Raw genomic sequence first — 22,145 nt, 5'->3', positions numbered from 1 at the left:
AAATAATAATAATAATACTACAGTAAATAAAGGTAATTGAGATTACAAAGATCGTATGTTTAAATGATGGTAAAGAAAGCTCTACCTACTGATAGTGGAGAGAGCCACAGAATTCAGACCGTGTTTAGAGATTTATATTATCATATTTATAATTCTGTGTGCTCATGCTTTTTTTTGAAGTCAAAACTAATCTAAAATTCTCTAATATATGTAGGTAACTAACCTAATGTATTCATATTTCAGAGGTCATAGAATAATTATAAACGGCCAGACGAAATTACTTTAATATTAACATAATATTATATCCAGTTTTGACTTGGCTATCATATCATTAGTATTTCTCACATATTCAGTTAGTAGTTCAGTCATTTGGTAGATTTAGATGGATAGTTTTGGATGGATTTTGACGTACTCTTTTAGAATTTTAATTTTGCCACCTCGTATATTTACCGCTCGCGTCGCCATCTTGGAAAAATAGCGTCCAAAAACAGTTTTTCGACGATAATTTCTTTCCGACTCATTTTACGATAAAAATGGCTATGTAACAATTAAACTAGAGACAATTTCCTACAATTTATTCAGTCACTTTTTTTGTAGACTCAATATTTTTAGCGTACGAACGCCACAAAGCCCACTCCAACACTCATTTGGGCAAATAACTCATTTCCACACCACCATGTTGAAGAGTGAGTGGCGCGGTTTTTTTTTATGGTATCTCCAGACGACGGTAGTCACCTTCAATTTTAGCCATCACTACGTCCAGAGAAAACTAACACTCTTCAGAATTCCGCTGCTAATAATTCCTAGTTATTTTAATGTAGCAACCGATTGTACGTGCGATTTACAAATCACTTTCCGTGAAAAATCACCTGTGAAATCACTGTGAAGAAAAAATCATTTCCCCAAATGAAAGTGATTCAAAATTAGCAACCATGATTCATCGTTAGTAGAAAGGGCACAGAGTAGCGGAAAGGGTACATAACATAGTAGGATAATACGCCTGGCAGGTGACGAGTCGACAGCAGCTGGTAAACGCATGCCTTTGCCATGTTTTAACTTTATTCACTTTAAAAAAAATAGCCTCTTTCATGTAGGTACCTATTTACTTTATTAATATTCTTTCTAAATATATTAATAAATAATAAATTAAGGGGCTCATCGGACATAATTAAGTTCTAATAATAAGTTCTACTGAAATCCATATTAGGTACTTTTAAGCTTGTTGTTTCTTGGTTTATCCTTCAATCACGCGACAAACGGAGGAACGCGCAACGGATCGGCGTAATTTTTTGCAAGAATATGCTAAGTTAGTTAAGTTAAAAAGTTAATGATCTGGAGAGTGACATAAGCTACTTTTCATCCCAGAAAATCCAAGAGTTTCCACAGGATGCGGAATAAATAAAACCGAGCAAGTAGATAGACCGAGTTTCATGCTCATATTTACACGACTGCCCAAAAAAAGGAGTAATGTTTTCAGAGTGTATGTACGTGAGTCTCTTTATTGCACAATGACTTCTAAATTCCTGAAAAGATTTAGATGTATGGCATCGTTAGAATCCTTACATCATCCGAAATGAAACTGGCTATAATTTTTTGAAAAAAAAAAAAAACAATTTGGCGGACGTAGCCTGTATGGCGCCATTTTCTAATGTGAACTTACTTTTTAGTTTTTTTTGGAAGTAGAGTTTTTTTTTAATAACGACTAGTTTTCGGTATGGGAGAATTGCTCCTGTCAAGAAAAACTAGTGGTAAATTAATTAACTACCAATAGATAGAATTACACCTCAACTCTACTACCTACTCGACCGGTTTCAACTTTATATCGTTACCTGGAAATATGATACTTTTATTCCTACAGGATTAAAAAAAATTGGCTAAGTGCGAGTTGAACTTGCACACGAAAGGTTCCGTGTCATCACTTTTTAACTTTCATGGCGCCCATTTTGTAATTTTTATTGTTTGTTATAACGACAATAGAAATACGTTATGTGAAACTTTCAATTTTCTCCCTATTACGGTTCACGAGACAGACAGCCAGACGGACGGACAGCGCAGGCTTAGTAATAAACCCCCGTCGGCAGTTTAGCATCCTTCGGGAATCGGGTACGGACCCCTAAAAACGTAAATTCACGGGGATAAAGTTGCCGGCAGAAGCTATACGTACACACATTCTGAACAAAAACACTTAGAAATTTAAAAAGAATGGAACTAAAGTTAACTACAATACTCGTAATAACAATAAAAATTAAAATACACTTAGCTCTCAAGGTCTCGCCAAGTTACTTAGCTGTTTAAAATTATATAAAAACTAAATTTTATCTGTCTTTGCTATGAATTTGTGTTTTGTTTTGTCTGTCTATCGGTTAGCGCAAAACTTTCTATACTCTATAGTTGTTGTTGGCGCTTGCGATGTTTCTGACATGGCCTACTGTCAGAAACTTCGAATTGGTGTACCTATACCAGAGTGAACTAGAATGAGGGAATTCTCGATTTGATCCTAAATAGAGAATATGTCAAATATTAGGCTAAGCTGAGTAAAATCAAAGAAAAATAGGGCTCATTTAGGGCTACCTGCGTCCAATGTTACTAACATTTGACGCCTGCCAGTGACGTCGAAGCCTCGACGTTTTGTTAGAAGTTCCCAACTGTCATCTTGAGGAAACCTGCACGATTGAGAGTTCTCCATAATGTTCTTAGAGGTGTGCGAAAGCCAATCGTTACTTGGCCAGCGTGGGGGGCTCTGCCTTAAACCCTTCTCATTCTAAAAGGGGACCTGTACTCAGTAGTAGGAGTAGGTATTCCGGTGGCGATGGGTTGTGATAATGACCATCAACTTATAGTTCGCGACAGGTCGACATGGCAATCGAGGTGGGGACGCCCTGTACACCCGCACGGCCTCCGCGCTAACCTGGGTCACGTGCGGGTGTACGGGGCGTCACCCCGCCTCATACCCCGATTGCCATCTCGACCTGTCGCGTAATTTAGGTACAAATAAGCGGCGCACGATTAGCACTGCAATTCGCAACGCATATCGAGCAATAGCTAGTATTGAAATACATAAAATAAAATAATAATGAAAACGTTTTCGCATGTTTTTTGCCGTTTCTACGCCATATACATTAATTATACATTAGATGGTAAACGAGTTTCCTGGCTCGTCATTCGATTAGGTACGTGTAATTCGAATGTCAAGTCCGCGATGATAAGATCGCGATATTACGAATTCGGGACGAGTAATGATAAAAGTGTTATTACACTACTAGCTGACACCCGCGACTTCATCCGCGTGGATTTAGGTTTTTGGAAATCCCGGGACAACTCCTTGGTTTTCCGGGATAAAAAGTAGCCTATGTGCTAATCCAGGATATTATTTATCTCTATTCCGAATTTCAGCCAAATTAGTCGTGTTTTTGCGTGAAGGAGTAACAAACAAACATACATACACACACACACATACACACAAACTTTCGCCTTTATAATATTAGTGTGAAGTGTGTGAAATGTGAAAACTAGCGACCCGCCCCGGCTTCGCACGGGTTTACAATGTTACAATTTTTGTAGCGATCTCTAATTTTTTTGAAAATAAATTAATATAGTCCATGTCACTCAAGAATAATGTCGCTTTATTCTGGTGAAATAATTTCCAATATCGGTTCGCCCATGAACATTTGCAGCACCAGAGGAACCGCCAACGCGTTGCCGGCCTTTCAGGAATTTGTTGGTCCGCCCTTTGAACAACCCTATATGTAATCTAGTGGCTAGTGGTAGTAGCTTAGGTAGAATCTACGTTATAGAGAACCTCCAAGCCAAATCTCAAGTTTTAAGACTCAGCGGTGTAAGCTGTTATATTTATATTTACTGATAAACTAGATGATGTCCGCGAGTTCGTCCGTGTGGATTTAGGTTTTAAAAAAATAGCCTAGGTACCTATCTCCGTCTTGAAGAAGCGACCTTTTTTTTTTTTTTTTCATAAGATACCCACTCGGGTTATGTGGGATTTGTACCCACTAAAACCCCCTCGGTGGCCCTCCTCAGCACATATTGAGAGGCTCCGGGAACTCTGACGAACGTGCGCCGGTGCCTCTGAAGAAGCGACCTACAAGTATTTCTTCTGTATCTTTCTTCAAAATCGGATAAACGAATGGTCCGTGAAAAGGTTACGTAGACAAATCGACAGACATACAGCATTTACAATATTATTTATAGTTATGAAAATTAAGTAACTAGTTAAATTACTTTAAAAAATGATATTTTTAAGACGGTATTTTCCGGATGTAATATTTTTACTTTCTATTGATATGTATTAAGAATTGTTTACCGTTGTGTAAACTTATACATTTTTTCTATCAATAAGAATACCTACGTCAGAAGCAAAGAAAATAATACAGATAATGAAAATGGATATAGCAGTGGAAAAAGTACGAACGCCATCCATACGAATTTCTCCGGGTTTGTCCTGGATTGAGCTACATAGTAAATAGTTTTTTAACCCCCGACCCAAAAAGAGAGGTGTTATAAGTTTGACATGTGTATCTATGTAGGTATCTGTCTGTGGCATCGTAGCTCCTAAAGTAATGTACCGATTTTAATTTAGTTTTTTTTTGTTTGAAAGGTGGCTTGTTCGAGAGTGTTCTTAGCTATAATCCAAGAAAATCGGTTAAGCCGTTTGAAAGTTATCAGCTCTTTTCTAGTTACTATAACCTTCACTTATCGGGGGTTTTATAAATTTTTAATTTACACTTGTTTTAACTGATTGCTTGTGCGAAGCGAATCGCAATCGAAAAATGGATTTCCTGTTATCATCTAAAAACAGGAACTAGTTATATAAAACAATTAAGTCATAATCAAACCTTGCCAAAAAAGGTCTAAAATTTGAAAATGGCGCCATTATACCGCGACAATGATTTTTTTCAAAAAAATTATAGCCAGTGTCACTCGGGGTTATGTAAGTATTATAAGGATCTCCCATTCATCTTAACCTGTTCAGTCATTTAGAAGTTATGGTGGAATATACACACCCTTAAAACATTACACTCCTTTTTTGGGCTGTCTGTAATGACAAATTTTATCAACGAACAACTCAAACCGTTGGGTCTTCATATTTTGCGTATAATTATTATGGTCACTCTATAACTGACCTATTAAGATCTCGCGAGAAAATCTAGTAATAAAGTAATAGTTAAAAAATCACCGACCAACTGTTCCTAGGTTCAAATATTAGATTTCGGGACACGTCCAGATTTTCATGATCGTTCATGGTAATCTCAGTTTATGGTTAAAAAACCCGACCAGTCGTCGGCGTAAGGCGTTTCAGACGAGTAATTATCATACCTACAGCTCGATAAACGGTGAACGCCCTTACCTAACGGCCGGAGCACTGTAGCTTCATAGTTCATACCAGAGTGTGGAGGTATTATTCTCAATTCTCATTTCTATACGTTACTGTATCTATTGTCATTTATGCTACGCAGGTTTTTCGTCAAACTTTAATTTATTTATATTTTAAAATATAAAAGTTTAGTTTAGTATTTATAAATTGTTTAACAAATATTTTAAATAATTTTTAAATCGTCAACATAATAAAACAACTCGTAAAAATAATTTATTTTATGGCCAAACCTCGAATAGTTTGATAGGTACCTACTTAGCTACTCTACCATTTTTAGGCATTTTAGAGGAAAAGTAGAGAGGATTTTGAAAATGAAATCGATAGATAGTTTTTGATTTATCGTGCAAAATGTTAGAAAAATACCCGAGTACGGAACCCTGTGCGCGAGTCTGACTCGCACTTGACCGGTTTTTTGGTCAAGCGTGAGCTGTCCATAAAAATATATGTAAAGTAGTAGTAAAAGTGTATTTTTTGCAATATATAAATGAATTATGAAAAAAAACTTTTTTAATTTAAATTTCATGTAAGGGTCATTTTCATTGCATCGAAAGAAAAAATTGGTACAGCAGAAGTTGGTCAAGTAAATGTTTTTTCATACAACATGAGGAAGCAATGTCTCCTATGGTTTGGATTTCCCCATACACTCCCAATTTAAAACAAAAAACACTGCATATGTTTGGATGGATGATCAAACAAGTACATGATACGGAGGGGCCTTGGATACAAATTAATTCTCCGCATTGCTCCAACATAAAAAAATAATACAAAAGGATTCCCTGGACGTAGACGATATGACCTTGCGGGGGTTGGGGATACGATCTTATTTGACCTCTTCTGTGCGTATAAGCCGATACAATATATCTCCTATTTACTCAAATACAGACGAAAGTAGGCGTAAGTACGTATACATAACATCGGTGATAGCCTAGTGGTTAATACGTTCGCTCGGCCTCCTAGTTCCTAGGGTCGGAGGTTCAATCCCGGACACGCTTTAAAAAAAAATTACGCTTTAAGAATATAAGCCATGCTAATCATGACTAATACTGCCTTTTCCCTTCCAATTAGGCGTAAAGCTTGTGCCAGGAGTGGGTACGACAATAGTACAACGGGTGGGGTTTGAACCGCCGACATCAGAATTCAGTCCGCCCCTCAACCGTTGAGCTGTCGAGGCTTTCTCTAACGTTTCGGAGTTATTTATGTACGTTTTAAGTAATAAGGTTTACTGGCTTTAACGGTGAAGGAAAACGTTATGAGGAAACCCGCATGCCTAAAGAGTTCTCCATAACATTCTCAATCGTGTAATCTGTCAATCTGCATTTGGCCAGCGTGGTACACTATGATCAATCTCTTCTCATTCTGAAAGGAGACTTCAGTGTGGTAGCCGCGGCCCAAGTCTCCCAGTCCCATTAGACTAGACCAGAGACAGTTATTGAGCAATAACTTACTGGAGTAAGCTTTTAAGCGGAATTTACATTACGAAATTACTTTCATGCATGTTGAGATTAATGTCACGCAACTAATTTCAATACGCACGAAATTAGACGTTTAAACGTGAAATTGCTTATGGAATTTATTTCATGAAACTAATTTCATGCCACTAAGTTTGTAATATAAACTCGGCTCTACATTATAAAATTAGTTGCCGATACTAGTTTCATCCAAAAATCGCGTCTAAACTGTTTAAGTTTCATGCAATTAATGCATGCATTGAGAAATTAGACGTTTACACGTGAAATTGTTGATGAAATTAATGTCATGACATAATTCGTAATGTAAATTCGGCTTTATGGCTCCTCTATGCACGTCATTATTACTGTCCATTGTCCAAGCCTAACCAGGTTGTTGATATTCTAAGCGCATAGTTTTTGACAAGCTAGGTGTCTCCTTAACGTATAAAGCTATGGTTTCCTCCAAAAGCGGTGCCGTTTTTAAACGGACGCAATATGATGACCTCAAAAAGACGGCCGTAAACATGTGGAATGTTAGAAACTGCATAGACCGTTTTATTACGGTGAACAGACCACAAAGTACGTGTCAATGGTTGAAAATGGACGAACTTGATTTAGCGTTACTAGTATATTTGGAAGATGAACAATCATCAGAAGACGAAAATAGTCTAGTCTTTATGTTTTACATTATAATATAGCACATCATGAACCCGCACAAAATCAATTAAAATTTCATCATCCTCGCTGGTCCAGTTGATGAAACTCATTTTGAACAATAAATATTTTAAAATGACACGAAAATTAATATTAAGCTTGAAAATACCTTCACCGCTACATGAAAAAAACGTTGACAGACACTTCGACACCGACAAGACGGCCGTCATGCAAATGGCGGTACCGCTTTTTGACGTTACGGTGTCAATTACCGTTATCTAGGAAACCGCGCCATATTGTTTACATAGACAACGTTCTAGTGACGTCATTCACCGCTGTATTAAGGCCGCTACATGATGGCACCGCTTTTGGAGGAAACCAGAGCTTAAGTGGCTACACAAAGCGGCCCTACTCTGACGTGGAAAAGGTCGTCGGCTCCTATTATGTACAGACGAAAATATTTATAGCGCCTGCCCTTGAGAAGGACAGATGAGTGCCATGCTACGCGCCCGGCTTATAGGCGAAGAGCTGGGGAATAATATGTACAAGTATTTTGTACAAAACCCAAAATATTCATCAAAAAACATTACTTATTTTATTTAGCGTTGGTTGTACACTTACATTGTAAGTCTGCAAACCTGTACTGTTTAATTTTTTCTGCAAAACAGTAAGATAGATATTAATTTTAAATCGTATGAGATCATTAGCAATATATTCAAAATTACAATATCTCAAATTCAATAATATACATTATAAATTTGGATGAATTGCGAAATGCGATTATAGAATTACAATTATTGCTAGCGACAAAATTATATTGGGATACTTATACTCTACCGATATCATAATATCAGTGCATTTAGATTTCTGGTATTTATAAAACATAAACGTACCTATTCCGTACGTATTTATATACCGTAAACGTATAGTAGTAATACGTAACGTATTTGCGCGTTTAATGATTCACTTTATTGCTTAATATAATTGAGCGATTACAAATAAGTACCAATTTATCAAGGACGACACTAGCTCCTATAGCACAGTTTTCACATTTTTGGGAGTTAGAGGCTAAATTAATTACGTGAATATTCTATTTTTTGGCAAACACAAGATATTATTGTTATTTCCGCCATGAACCCTAGATATAAACAAATCTTCAACCGGCTCTTAGAGTATCCGACAAATTGCTCTAAATTGACAACGCATGAAGAGCAAAATCAATAGGAGCTTGGCGCGATTGATCAAATGTTTTCTTTAACAGCGTATTTTATCAAACGTTTCTCGTTATTTTAAAGTAGTACAGTAGAATACCATAAGTACCAGTAGTAGACCATTTGGGCCAGTATAAACCCTTAAAAGAAATAGTTCACCAGCTCTTGGAGCATCGGACCAATTGCTTTAAATTGACAAAGCATTTGAATATTGTTTGATCACATATTAGCACTTGACTGCGATCTCACCTGATTAAGTAACGATGCAGTCATAATCTATAGAGAGCACTTTGAATTTCCTCAGACTTATCTAAGCAAAGTTACGTTTTAAGTGTCTTAAGAGACACTGTTAAAACGAGACAGCGATATACCGTTGGCATAAACCTGTCTCGTTTTAACTGAACTTAAGTCTAAGCAAAGTCAAAGTGCGCTCTATAGATCACAACCTCAATGCCCAGATGGAATCATGGCAAGTGCCTAAAACCTAAAAACTCAGATATTTTGAAAGCCTAGTCGAAACCTGACAAATGCCTATTAATCCTAGGATCAATCCCAACGTCTGGTAACCCTGAAGAGCAAATCGATGCGTTGTAACAGTACCCTGGCGCGATTGGTTGAACGTTACACTGGCGATCACAGAATTCGAAATAGATTTAGAAGTGGTAAAGGTGCATCGTGTAAATGTGTAGTGAATATCATAACGTCAATGCAACTTTTTGTAAAGAAAGTCGTATTTTCAATGAGTTGAAGTTGTTTCACACTGACACGCAGCGACATTCTAAGCTTCTACGCATCATATTTTAACCTCTATCACCACAATGTATTGCACTTTGTAACGAGAAAAAAAAATCTTTTCATAGTTTTTTTTTTCGGTAGAAAGTGCATTACATTGTAATAATAGAGTTTAGAGATCAATAGGTATATATATGTGTGTATTGCGTACTGTCAATCGACCCTTCGAGTTTGAGTTTAATTTACTGTAATTGAGTTTAGTTTTGGATGTTTTATCTATTCGCCACTGTCCTTGACCAATGTAAATCAGCTGGCCTAAGGGGGTCGACACCGCTTCTATTATATTATTTAGGAATCCGTGGGTGTACTTTATCAGACCAGCGCGGCGTGTTATCAACACGTTACGAAGTAGGCACCATGATTGTAGTGGGTAGTTAAGGGCACGCAAATTGTATAATTTTTGCCCACAAAATTAGGGTCTATAAAAACTAAATGGCACCCGCCAATCACGACTTCGTCCGCATAGATTTAGATTTTTAAGAGTCCCGTGGTAACTTTTAGATTTTCCGGGATAAAACCTATGTCCATCTCCAGGGTGCAAGCTATTTCGGTTAAAAGGATGGGCCGTGAAAAGGTAACAGACCGACAAACATACCTACTTTCAAATTTATCCGTATTAGTATGGTTAGTAAACATTATTTTCTCTCGGACGTACTACTCTTCATTGCTGAGGGTCGTGATAATTTTCCATTTAATATAATGGCCCTACCATTGTATTTCATTTTCAGGGTTCCCTAGAAGAAAAAAGGAACCCTTAAAGGATCACTTTGTTGCCTGTCTATCTGTCGTGTTTGTCAAGAAGACCTATACCTAGAGTACTTCCCGTTGACCTAGAATCATGAAGTTTGGCAGGTAAGGAGGTCAAGCACAATAAAGGAAACAATCCAAAAAGCGTGAATTTGGTTAAAAAAAAAGTTAATGTGTTCACGAAAAATTAAAGTAACTTACGTATGTAGGTATATCTTGTAAATGATACAGAACCCTTCGAGGTCAAGTCCGACTCGCACTTAACCGGTTTTTCTAGTGATAATAATGGTAGGTACCTACCTACTCTACTAACAGTAATATGTATTTTGAATGTTAATTTATTTATGTTTGAACAGGCACCGACGCGTGACGGGTAATCACTCTTCGAGGCATGGAGAATACGAAAATGCCAAAATTGAACCTCTAAAGTCGGTCACCCAACCAGTTACCATCTCGGACCACCATCGCTTACCCAGCGCAATCGGCTGATATGCGCTGTCACAACTATACCACTCCTCCCTAACTTTATTTTAATTTAAACTTAAAATAAACAATTGATAGATCTAGTACTTTTGTACGTATCTGATGTACTTTTGTTGAAAAGCGGCTAACCCCAACAAGCAGTTTTTAAGTTATCGCCAGAAAACGTGGTAATTTTGAAAAATATGCTACATAGGGCCAAGGTTTTTAACCCCCGACCCAAAAAGAGGGGTGCTGTAAGTTTGACGTGTGTATCTGTCTGTGGCATTGTAGCTCGTAAACTAAAAAAACCGATTTTAATTTAGTTTTTTTTGTTTGAAAGGTGGCTTGATCAAGAGTGTTCTTAGCTATAATTCAAGAAAATCGGTTCAGCCGTTTGAAAGTTATCAGCTCTTTTCTAGTTACTGTAACCTTCACTTGTCGGGGTGTTATAAATTTTTAATTTACACTTGTTAGTTCTTAGCCCTACTTAACATACTTTGTCAGAAACTACAAAAGGTATGTTTTTGCCAAAAACAAATGAAGTTTCTAAAAAAGTATGTTATGTAGGACCAATTCAGCTAACAAAAAATCAGTCCTATCTAGCACACTTTTTAGATAAGTACACGAGTTTTTCAAAATTCCCAAATTTTTTGATTATGAAAAATACTTTTAGGAGTTAGCCACTTTTTAACAAAAGGATGTCAGTCATAGCCTCTACCCAACCATTCTGATTTCACCAACCAGTAAATAATACATTACAATTTATTATAATGTATGTACTGATATTCTATCCCAACTATGCAAGGTACTTCGAGATTCAATAAAAGATCCACAGTTGAGATTTTAACTCCAATCGATCCAAGTTCAGTGCACCTCTACACCATTGAACTACTGGTTATAAGAACTATAGTTATCCTTATCACATAAATGGAATGTTAATGTTAACTTTCAGTACTGAACTTAAATTGGTTTGCAAAGTTAATTAAAAAAATTATTACAATACTACTCACCATCACATGAAGAAGTCTGAAGTGTTCTATACTTCAATGTTTATTTTCCAAAAGCAGGCACCAAGTCACAGCATAGTAACTTTATTACTTGTGGCAATCTCTAAATCACAGTTATTCCAACATATTTTTTGGACCACTTATTGCAGTCTTATTGTATGTCCATCCGTAACAGTTTAACTCTCGTAATTAAAATTCACATGTTCATGTTTACATCACGCCTGCACTATGTAGAAGCCATATAAATTATAAAAGATTAAAGCTGGATATGATACATCGCCCGTGACGGTCTCAAGGCGAAGCAAGCGTTTTTATAGCTAAGATTCCCCAAACTAGACTGACTGACTGGCTCTAGCACCAAAAATATCAAAAATAACTAAAGGAGGCAAATAGAATAATGGAGGGGGCCATAAAACCAGCAGTAACATATACAAATAAACTATTTCTGTGCTCCACTACACAACATGCAATAATCAAGCAGTTTTACACAGCGACCTGTCCATGGACAATACACAATAGTATACTATACACATGTTAACACTACTGCCACAAATAATTATGTATATTAATTATAGATTATAATGTATATTATAAGTAAGTAAATAAGGAGAGGACTGGGAACCATGTATATAGAAACAAATAGAGAAATATACAATACACGCTATTTAAACATGAAATTTATTAAAGATAAAAAACATACAATGTTTGGTTTTACACAAAATAAAAATACCTGGAGGGTGTAAGAGGGCCAGGCGGACTGGCAGGCGGGCCGGCCCCATAAATACATATCCGACAGGTCATACATAGTTCATAATATAATACCATATCATAGGATACAAGTACACATATAGGATACGTTCAAGCAACTCAACTCTCAACAAGTCACGTCGCGCTCTCGCCAGTACGGTACAAAACTATATTAATCTTACAAAAATACTTATGCCACTAATCTGAAATGCACATAGAGGATCTCGCGTCTCCACTACAAAAATATTCTGAGATTGGAATGAAATCTTTCTTTAAGCTTTCGGCCCCGGGACGATCACAAACGAGAGGTGGCGTTCAAAACGTCCGTTAACTAGTTACTTCTCTTCTGCGTCTTAAAGCTAACCGAGAGAACCTGTCCGTTGAGCGTGTAACCGTTGAGGCCCTGGATGGCCATGGCCGCCTCGTCGTACTCACGCATGTTGACGAAGGCGAAGCCCTTGTTTTTCTTGGTCTCCGGGTCCTTAATGACCTTGATGGAGTCGATGGCGCCGTACGGGCCGAACAGCTGCCAGAGTGCCAGCTCGTCCGTATCTTCGCCTACGTTGTAGACGTATACCGTGGTCTGTGGCGCGGCCGGCGCGCCCAGAAGCGGCACGGGGCTGGCGGGCGCGCCCAGAAGCGGCAGCGCGTGCGCCGTGCTAGCCATGGGGTTGAAGCGCTGCTGCCCTTTGGTGACGAAGGGCAGCGCCTTGCCGGGCGACGGCAGCAGCGGCGGCGGCGACGCCTGCGGGAAGCCGGCGAAGGCGGGCCGCGCGCTGAACGCACTGAGGTTGGTGCCGTTGAAGGCCGGCGCCGCGCCGTTGAACACGGCCGCGCCGTTGTACAGCGCCGCCGGGCCCGTGCGCCGCGTCACGCCCTTGCCGCTGGGCTTGTTGGCGAACTTGACCACCAGAGCGCCCGCGCCCGGCAGCGGCGTCTGCCCGTTGAGGTGCGTGATGGCGTCCTCCGCCTGCTGCCGGCTCTCGTAGCACACGAAGCCGATGCCCTGCGACACGCGACTGTTGGTGATGTGCCCGAACGGCCCGAACAGGGCGTTGAGACGCTCCAGAGTCATGTCAGGCGGCAAGTTGCTGATGTACAGGTTGGATTCGATGTCGGGCTTGTGGCTGGCCTTGTTCTCGGGGTTGAGCAGCGCGAACGACACCTTGAGCGTCTTGCCCTGCATCAGCAGCCCGTTGAACGCCGCGCGCGCCTTCTCGGCGTCCTCGTGCTTCTCGTACTCCACGAAGCCGTACCCGCGGTTCGCGATCAGCTTGCAGCTCTCGATTTTGCCCATCGCGGAGAATAGCGCGTACATCATATCCCGCGTCATCAGCTCCGGTATATAGTTGACCATGAGTTTGGTCGGTGACACATTGGAATTATTAGCGTCGCCGCCGCCATTCTCCACACTCATTTCGTTTAACATCGTTTCTTTTTGACGAACTACACTACTTAACACAAAATACTAATAAAGTCACACGGATGGCTGTTTGTTACTTCATTTGCGACATGGAAACGAACAAAGGACTAACACAAAAAACCCAAATCGTACGAAAACGCCAACAGCAACGCCGGTTCACAAGTTCATCATCACACGACACATGAACGAGTTTGTTTTTGGAATGTTACCAGAACAATGTTACTTTAAAAGTTTGAAACGTAATGAACATGTAACGCTAACATCTAAGCTGTAAAGCACTATTTATTGCTTTTCTCTCCACACTTTTAGCGATTTTTCACAATTTACACGTGCAGAAAATTGTCAAATTTTATTTATTTTTACGTGGCAAAAATAATTTTTTGGCAAATTTTGTCTATTGGTCTATGTCAAAATATTTATTCTATGGTCAGCTATGGTCCTAGAACTCAAGACTAAAAAACTTCTGCTTCTAGAATGTCTACATCTGTGGTAGACTTCGTCTGTGATGGCGTTTGCTGGCGCGCGTGCTGTGCTTGTTTGGAGTGTTTTTTTTTGTTAAGAGTGGCTACTGGCTGGTTTTTATGTTAGTTGGTGTTTTTGGTGGTGGAACTGACTGGGAAGCGCTCTAAAGGGGCGCCGCGCGTATGTCGGCGGGCGCCGGCGCAGACGGAGTCCATACTTGTATAAATTCAATAACTTGAAAATATCACAAACTTGACATTGGCTAGTCAGAGTAAAGCCAGATTAAAAAAAAAAAATCTGTGGTCTTTAATATCTGTAATTCGTGGTCTGTGCCTGTGCCAGCCCCTAGGGCATGAATTTAATTTTAAGTGTGCCTGGAATACTTAATTACTCGTATTATCTAATTAACTACTTGACGCAAATTACCTGTAGAGTATATTATTAATATTTGCATGCTGAAGTTTCAGTAAATATGCAGGGACTAACTAGTTACCTAGTTTTTTAGTTTGTAACATATTTAGCAAATAAATAAATTTCAATTTCAACTAACTAACTATCCCACTTCGACTGCCTACCGAGTTCGAGAGATCACAAATTGTGATTCACAATTATTCGCACTCACACCTCACTGAGGTTCGATCTCTCGTTCTAATTTGAGTCGAAGTAAAGTATTGAAAGTGAACTCGTACAAACACCTTCATGTTTTTAAATCTTATATTAGTCTATGGGTTAATGTTTAATGTCAATGTCAACTGTCAAGAAAGATTTTTGTCATTTGTAGTTGTCTGTGGTAGGTTGTCATCTGACATCTGATCAGGGGTTGTCAATTGTCATATTTTTGTTATGATTTGTATTTTGCGAAATTAGTAATTTGGATTATCGAAAGAAATTAATGTTTGATTGATTTGTATTTTAGAAATAGCAATAAAATATATTGCAACCATGTTTTTAACAAATGCTCTACTTAAAAAGGCCAAAAGCAAGTGAGTACTCTACCACACAGTTCATGCATTAAGTTACTTATTTTTAACCCTAGGTAGGTTCTAACTTCTAACAGCTGATCTGTTTGGGATTTATAGATTTCTTACGCCCGCGACTTCGCGTAGATTTAGCTTTTTAAAATCGCTTGACAACTCATTTTGCGGGATAAAAAGTAGCCTTTGTCATTCCCAAAAATCACGCCGATCCGTTGCGGCGTGATTGAAGGACAAACCAATAAATATGGGTAATAATATGAGTAAATATGGGTAGTGATTAAGATTTAAGATATGGATTCATTTGGGTCTTCTTTCAGAAACATAATGGTCATGATGGAAAGCATAGTGAGCGGGCACAGGTTCAACACCGTCCGTGAACGATTAGCAGACAAATTGGAACTGATTCGGTTTGATCCTTTTAGTAAGTGGAGTTTTTGTATAATTCTTTTTCTAGCCAACTTTGGTCACTGCTAGAATTACTTCTGAAGTGTGGTCTAGTTGTGAAAATGCATAGTTGTGATTGCGATTATTTAACAATGTTGACCACCTTGATGTCTGGTGCACTTTGAACACCGGTTGTGCCAGATCCTGTGGTATCAACTTCCATTGGCGGTGTTCCCACTAGACTTTAACATGGGGTTATTCGAAGGGCAAACCAACAAATTCGACAAGACTGTTATAACAAGACAGTGTTATACTGCTGGCATAAATCTGTCTTGTTGTAACTGAAACTTAAGTGTAAGCAAAGTCAAAGTGAGCTCTAGATTTCAACCTTAGTATAGTTGTAGCAAAAAGACATACACATTTTGTATGTTTATTTTACTTGTACATGAAATATTTTACTAACCATGGAACCATGAGGACAACACTTTTTCTTCTGCTTCTTTTCTTGTTTGGTGGCATTTTGTTGTGCCATCTATTATATCGATGGTTGTGCCAGATCAGCACAATATACTTCGCTAGTGTCAGGTAGTAACCCTGTTTTTGTTAAGCTGGCATCATTATTTTTAAGTTTGACATTTTTCTAGCTGTTTAGTCTCTGAGATAAAAAAATAGACTATAATTAAAAGTTGAGAAAGCAATGTCGTTAACAGCTGTTTAATTACTTTTCAGTACAGCGTGAAAGCATTTACAAGGAAAAGAAGAAAATACGAAGTATCAAGTAAAACTTGTGGCATGCAGTATGTTCATAAATTATTATTAAATTCATAGTTTAGGTAAGAAATAAAACAAACACACTATCTTTTAAATAATATAATTATAGTACTTTAAAACAATAAACAAATCTTTGGATACAATGTGTTTTAATTACTAGCAAATAATAATATTTTTTTTTTTCAGTTCATACAGATTATATTATTCCATATAATATGATAAATTTAGAATATATGCTTTACGTTTCAATCTTATACTAAAACAAATAGGCAATGTATAGTCTCTTCCATCTATTCCAAACAATCGGAGTAAAATAGTTTTTTTTTATTCTATTCTTTGCTAGTCAGTTATTCAGAATAAAGGTCTTAGCTCATTTACACGATACCCTTCCCATAAAACAAACGCACGGCTCCGCCTATCGAAGTGACCGCTAGTTGGTCACGCGCTGACAGCTGGCAGAAAGCTCGCTGTCCACGCGATGACAGTACAGTGTTTATAACCTGCTTGAGTGGGCCAGCACGCTGTGGATGCGTGGGCCGCTCGCTTGAGGGGCATGGTAAGCGACATAAAACTAAGCCAACATTTGAAGGTTAATTTTATTGTACCGTGCGGGAGCAGTGTCGTGTAAGTGAGCTACGACCTTAATACTTAATTTATTCTTGTGACTCGCCAATCTGCTAAAAACATAAATACTGACTGACTAATATATAAATGTACAGATCTGTACCTGGGTCAACCTCGGGGTCTAAAACTTGAGAATTTGCATAAAGGTTCTTTCTACAATGTAGACATGACCTCCATGGCACAGTGGTGAACGCTGTGATCTTATAAGTGGAAAGTCCCAGGGTTGATTCCCGACAGGGGCAATTTATAATTTCTAAAGTAGCTAATATAGTAGTAAGGTCTGGTGGGAGGCTACAGCCATGGCTAGTGACCACCCTACCGGCAAAGCCGTGCCGCCAAGCGATAAGGAGTATGGGTTTAATAAAACTGCCATATCCTTTCTAAGTTAGTCCACTTCCATATAAGACTGTATTATCACTTACAACCAGGACAGATTGCAGTCAAGAGTTAACTTATAATAGAATTAAAAAATGACTTATTATAAGAAAAAAATATCAGAAATTCCAATAGTGAAATGTGCCTAAAAAATAAGCAAGTTTATTGGAAGTATGGAAAAAAAAACCATTTCAAATAACATTAACTAATTATAGAAGCCAGTTGGAATAGATAAAACAGACAGTATTCAGTAAACTGTAAAATACACTCAAATGTGCTCTTATTATAATATCTTAAAGTGCTAATAAGGTACTTTAAAAGAAGTCTGTGCCCCACTCAAATTACGTGCACAAACAATTTAAACCTCTATACAAAAGTAGATACTCCACATTTTAAACCACTTCTTTTAATCATCTCTAGGCTATTTCGCTGTACTATATTTAGAATTTCCTCTTTATTTATTCATTCCCTAATTATCGTCATACTATAACAAGTACCTTTTGAATAGAAGCGACGAATATATCGAAATAATAGTATTAAATGTGGTCAGTTAATAGAAAATATGATAAGTAACAATAGTTTTATTAATTTATAAGTATTAAAAATAACCGTACAAATACTATCTTATTGTTTTCTTATAGGGCTAAGGACATATCTAACGGGAAAATGTGAGGAGCTTAAGGCCGCGCTCATTTTATATGCGTTTACGACTTACGTACGTAATTTAGACGTGCGAACACGTGCGATAAAGCACGAACGATCACGATCTTTCAAGTACTCAGGAGCGATAGTTACGGCCGTATTAACAAATGTTAGTATGAGGTCTCACAGTGCGCTCGAACGCATAGTGTAGGTTCCACCAATCAGATCATTGTAAATTGACGTGATACAGTCATCTGATTGGTGGAACGGACACTGTGCGTTCGAGCGCACTATGAGACCTCATAGTAACGTTTGTGAATACGAGTGTTAATCGTACATTCTACCAAAGTGTGAGCGCTGCCAGTACTGGAAATATTGGGATCATTCGTGCCTTTTCGTACGTGTTCGCACGACTGAATTTCATACGAAAACGCATACAAAGTGTGCGCGGCATTATTTTAATCTTTTCCGTGCAGACATGGCACTCTTAATGCAATCATAATAATATTTCATTGTTACGGAATTCCGCTAGATGTGTTCTTAGCCTAAGATAGAGTAGGAAATGATGTTTATAAAAGATCAAATATATACAGGGTGTATTTTCTTGTAATATTTTTTTAACATTTAATATACGTAATTACAATTATTAGAGTCTAGATGCTTATAATTATTCTCACTATTTTTATTTACCTATAGGTATTATATAAATACAACAAACACAATAAAGTGTAATCCACACCAGAGCCATATACTTAGGTGCTTATTTTATTTATTTATTTTATTTATTTAAACAGCTTTATTGCACAAAAAATACAAAGATAATAAATGATAAAATTTTAGAAATGCAAAGGGCGACCTTATCACTAAAGTGATCTCTCCCAGGTAACCCGTATGTTCGAAACTACAGAACTATAAGACGAGGAGTCGTCGTGCAGCTTTATATTATACAATTAGGTATACATAAACATACACTCTAATAGGTACATACTATACAATAAATATCTAAATATATATATATATATATATATCTAAATATATATATATATATATATATAAATATATATAAAACATTAAATCTGTGTAATATAATTAAATAAATAGTACATAGTTAAATAAATAGCGTCGTGTACATAATATACTATGACAGAAACTAAAGATTTATAGTGATAGATAGTGTTTCTTGACACGATTTTTAAAGATTGCCAGTGATTTGGATCGTCTTATTTCGACCGGAAGTGCATTCCACAGCGAGGCTGCTTTTATAGTGAATGACTCATGATTTATTTATTAAAAAGATTTTTATTTAGATTTTATTGAGATAAAACTAAAATTTCAAGTTATCAACTTGAAATTTTAGTTCTATGTTGCAGAGTTAAGAAAATGTTTTATTTTATTATGATAAAGCTTTTTTTGAGTATGACTAAATGATTCAAAAGTACTTGTAAAAGTCTAAACGTATCACATCACACTAATATTATAAAGGCGAAAGTTTGTATGTGTGTGTGTGTGTGTGTGTGTATGTTTGTTACTCCTTCACGCAAAAACTACTGGACGGATTCGGCTGAAATTTAGAATAGAGATAGATTATACCCTGGATTAGCACATAGGCTACTTTTTATCCCGGAAAATCAAAGAGTTCCCACGGGAATTTTAAAAAACCTACATCCACGCGAACGAAGTCGTGGGCATCAGCTAGTAAAAAATATTTTGAATTTGATAATAACCTTATGTAGGTACAGTATAAATAAAGGTAAGACATGCAAAAAAAAGTAATATATATAAAAATTGAAGGAGACAGCACAATATATTTATTTTAGTCATGGCATGGATTATACTTCATGATTAAAAAATGTAAGAATCTTAATTAGTAACAATTCCAAGACAAAAGTAATTGATTATATTTTTTATTTATTTATTTTTTGAATAATAAGTAAACTGTACTTAATATTCGGAATCTAAATGTATCTTATTAATAAAATTGACTAGATAGTAGTTTCACAGTTTTATAAACTGTAACTAAAAATCAATAAAAATAGTACAATAATATGATTACAAATATCAAATAGAATCATCATTAACGATTTTTTTGAATTGATTGTATTAAACAATAACATACATAATAATATTTAATATAATATTAGATATAATATAATATGAGATAAATTATTATTATACTTAATGCAATGTGTCAATCAAAAATATTTAACTAAATATGAACTACTCATACAATTCCTCAATTCAAAATCAAATCACCCTTTATCTTTATTCTGAAATAAGAACTTATACTAAACTTCACTTGCTGGCTGTACAATTTTCATTGGAATGGTGTTTGTTAAGGGGCAATCGACGGGTCTGCCCGCGAAATTCAAATTTTACTTGGTTTCTCGCAATTTGTAAACTAATACGACAACGTAGGCTTATGGCACTTTAATTGCGGCAACGGCAGTATCATCCTCACAGGTCCAGATTAAGAAGTTAGTTCTATTATCGACTATAACTCACAAACTAGTCGATACTAGAACTAACTTCTTAAACTGGACCCTTTCAAGTAAAGATTTTTATATAAACCTGTGAGGATGATACTGCCATTGCCGCAATTAAAGTACCATAAGCCTACGTTGTCGTATTAGTTATACCAACTAGTTATCGAAAAACCAAGTAAAATTTGAATTTCGCGGCCAGACCCGTCGCTTCCACCTTAAAGGTGCCCACTCTCTTTTCTTTTTCTATACTCTCCAGCCGCGACGCGCATACGGTACGTGCGGAATATCGTGCGGGGCGCTGACGCGACGCGCAGTTCAGTTCAAGTGCGTGGGCACCTTAAGAAACAGCTGAAATGCTTTTATAATAATTATTGTATTTTAGTCACTATGTTCATATTTTGAGAATGCTCGTAGGTGTCATTATACCCAAAGGTGCGTAACCAGCGCACCAGTACCTACCTGTCTAATGTATCTAATCTGTAATGCTACGCACATTAAAAAAAAATTAATTATAGGCTCACGCTTGATCACTATCAACACCTGATGGAAAGTGATGATGTGGCCTAAGATGGGACGCGTTTGCCTGATGCCTGCATATTCACTCTTGTTTTAAAGATACCCAGATTATAATATTTAGTAAGAAACAGGTCGTGGAAAAGTATTCCAAACCTTAGTTAGTTAGAAAGTTAGTTTTTGGTTGGTTATTTACATAGATATGTGTTATTTACATATCTATGGTTATTTGTTTATATTTTAAACAATCTATCAACCAAAAGCGAGTGAGATATTTGGTCACCCATCCAGTTATCAACTGTAATCAATGTACAAGTTTAAATCGGAGACAGTTACCTATAGGTTATAATATATAATTTCTAAAAGATGTAGGTATTATTCAGTCATATTTATTATACTTATTTAATTTAATAATAATAAAATGTTAGTAATAAATTTTTTCTATATATTTTTAAATTTTTATATACTTTAGAGTAGGTATTTATATTATTCTCTTTTAGAAACTATTAAACTTTGAAGACAGTGTGTAGCTTATTCAAATTAAGTATATTTTCTATTTATTTTAATTATACTTATCATATTAATTAAAAACTTAATTTTAAACTCACTTATTAATATGTTATTCTACTAATAAAAAAAACCTGGTCAAGTGTGCTTCAAAACACGCATATGGTAAGGTTCCGTAGTCACGTTTATACAAATCGTTTTAAAATCATTTTATACTTAGAAAAATAAGCAGAAACAAAGTTATTTACTGAACATTTTTTCTCACAATAACCGTGATAATTTAGTTTGTAACTTCATTTATATTCTAGGTTTATTGATTTTTCAATGCAGTAGATACCTAATTTAATTCATGTAAAATTGCCATTTTGAGTCTTGTCATTTGATAAATGTTATTTTATTTTCGGCTAATTGTTATATAAGGTTTTTAATGACTCATAATGGTTTATTCAAAGAGGGCCTTAAGCGAAAGTCAATTTTTTTTTATATACTATTCATGTTCAGTTAAGAAGTGCCCGGATTTTTTTAAA

The 22,145-nt window shown here is 36.7% G+C and overlaps 2 protein-coding genes and 1 long non-coding RNA gene across 3 annotated transcripts; 2 read left to right on the top strand and 1 right to left on the bottom strand.

Moving 5' to 3' along the window:
• Positions 1–10,041, top strand: LOC123873393. Its single transcript, XR_006797684.1, has 4 exons — positions 1–359; positions 1,312–1,315; positions 4,520–4,527; positions 10,029–10,041. It is a non-coding gene; the product is annotated as an uncharacterized LOC123873393 (long non-coding RNA).
• A 2,330-nt stretch (positions 10,042–12,371) lies between these two features.
• On the bottom strand, positions 12,372–14,283 carry LOC123873371 (protein elav). The gene has a single exon (XM_045918216.1). The coding sequence runs from the start codon at positions 13,884–13,886 to the stop codon at positions 12,789–12,791; it is 1,098 nt and encodes a 365-aa protein (XP_045774172.1). The 5' UTR covers positions 13,887–14,283; the 3' UTR covers positions 12,372–12,788.
• An 870-nt stretch (positions 14,284–15,153) lies between these two features.
• On the top strand, positions 15,154–18,888 carry LOC123873382 (39S ribosomal protein L33, mitochondrial). Its single transcript, XM_045918231.1, has 3 exons — positions 15,154–15,325; positions 15,637–15,740; positions 16,433–18,888. The coding sequence occupies exons 1-3, from the start codon at positions 15,285–15,287 to the stop codon at positions 16,483–16,485; spliced, it is 198 nt and encodes a 65-aa protein (XP_045774187.1). The 5' UTR covers positions 15,154–15,284; the 3' UTR covers positions 16,486–18,888.
• The last annotated feature ends 3,257 nt before the right edge of the window (positions 18,889–22,145 follow it).

Source organism: Maniola jurtina, chromosome 16 (assembly GCF_905333055.1).
Source record: "Maniola jurtina chromosome 16, ilManJurt1.1, whole genome shotgun sequence".
Lineage (NCBI taxonomy): Eukaryota > Metazoa > Arthropoda > Insecta > Lepidoptera > Nymphalidae > Maniola > Maniola jurtina.
This window is presented reverse-complemented; position numbering and strand designations above follow the sequence as displayed.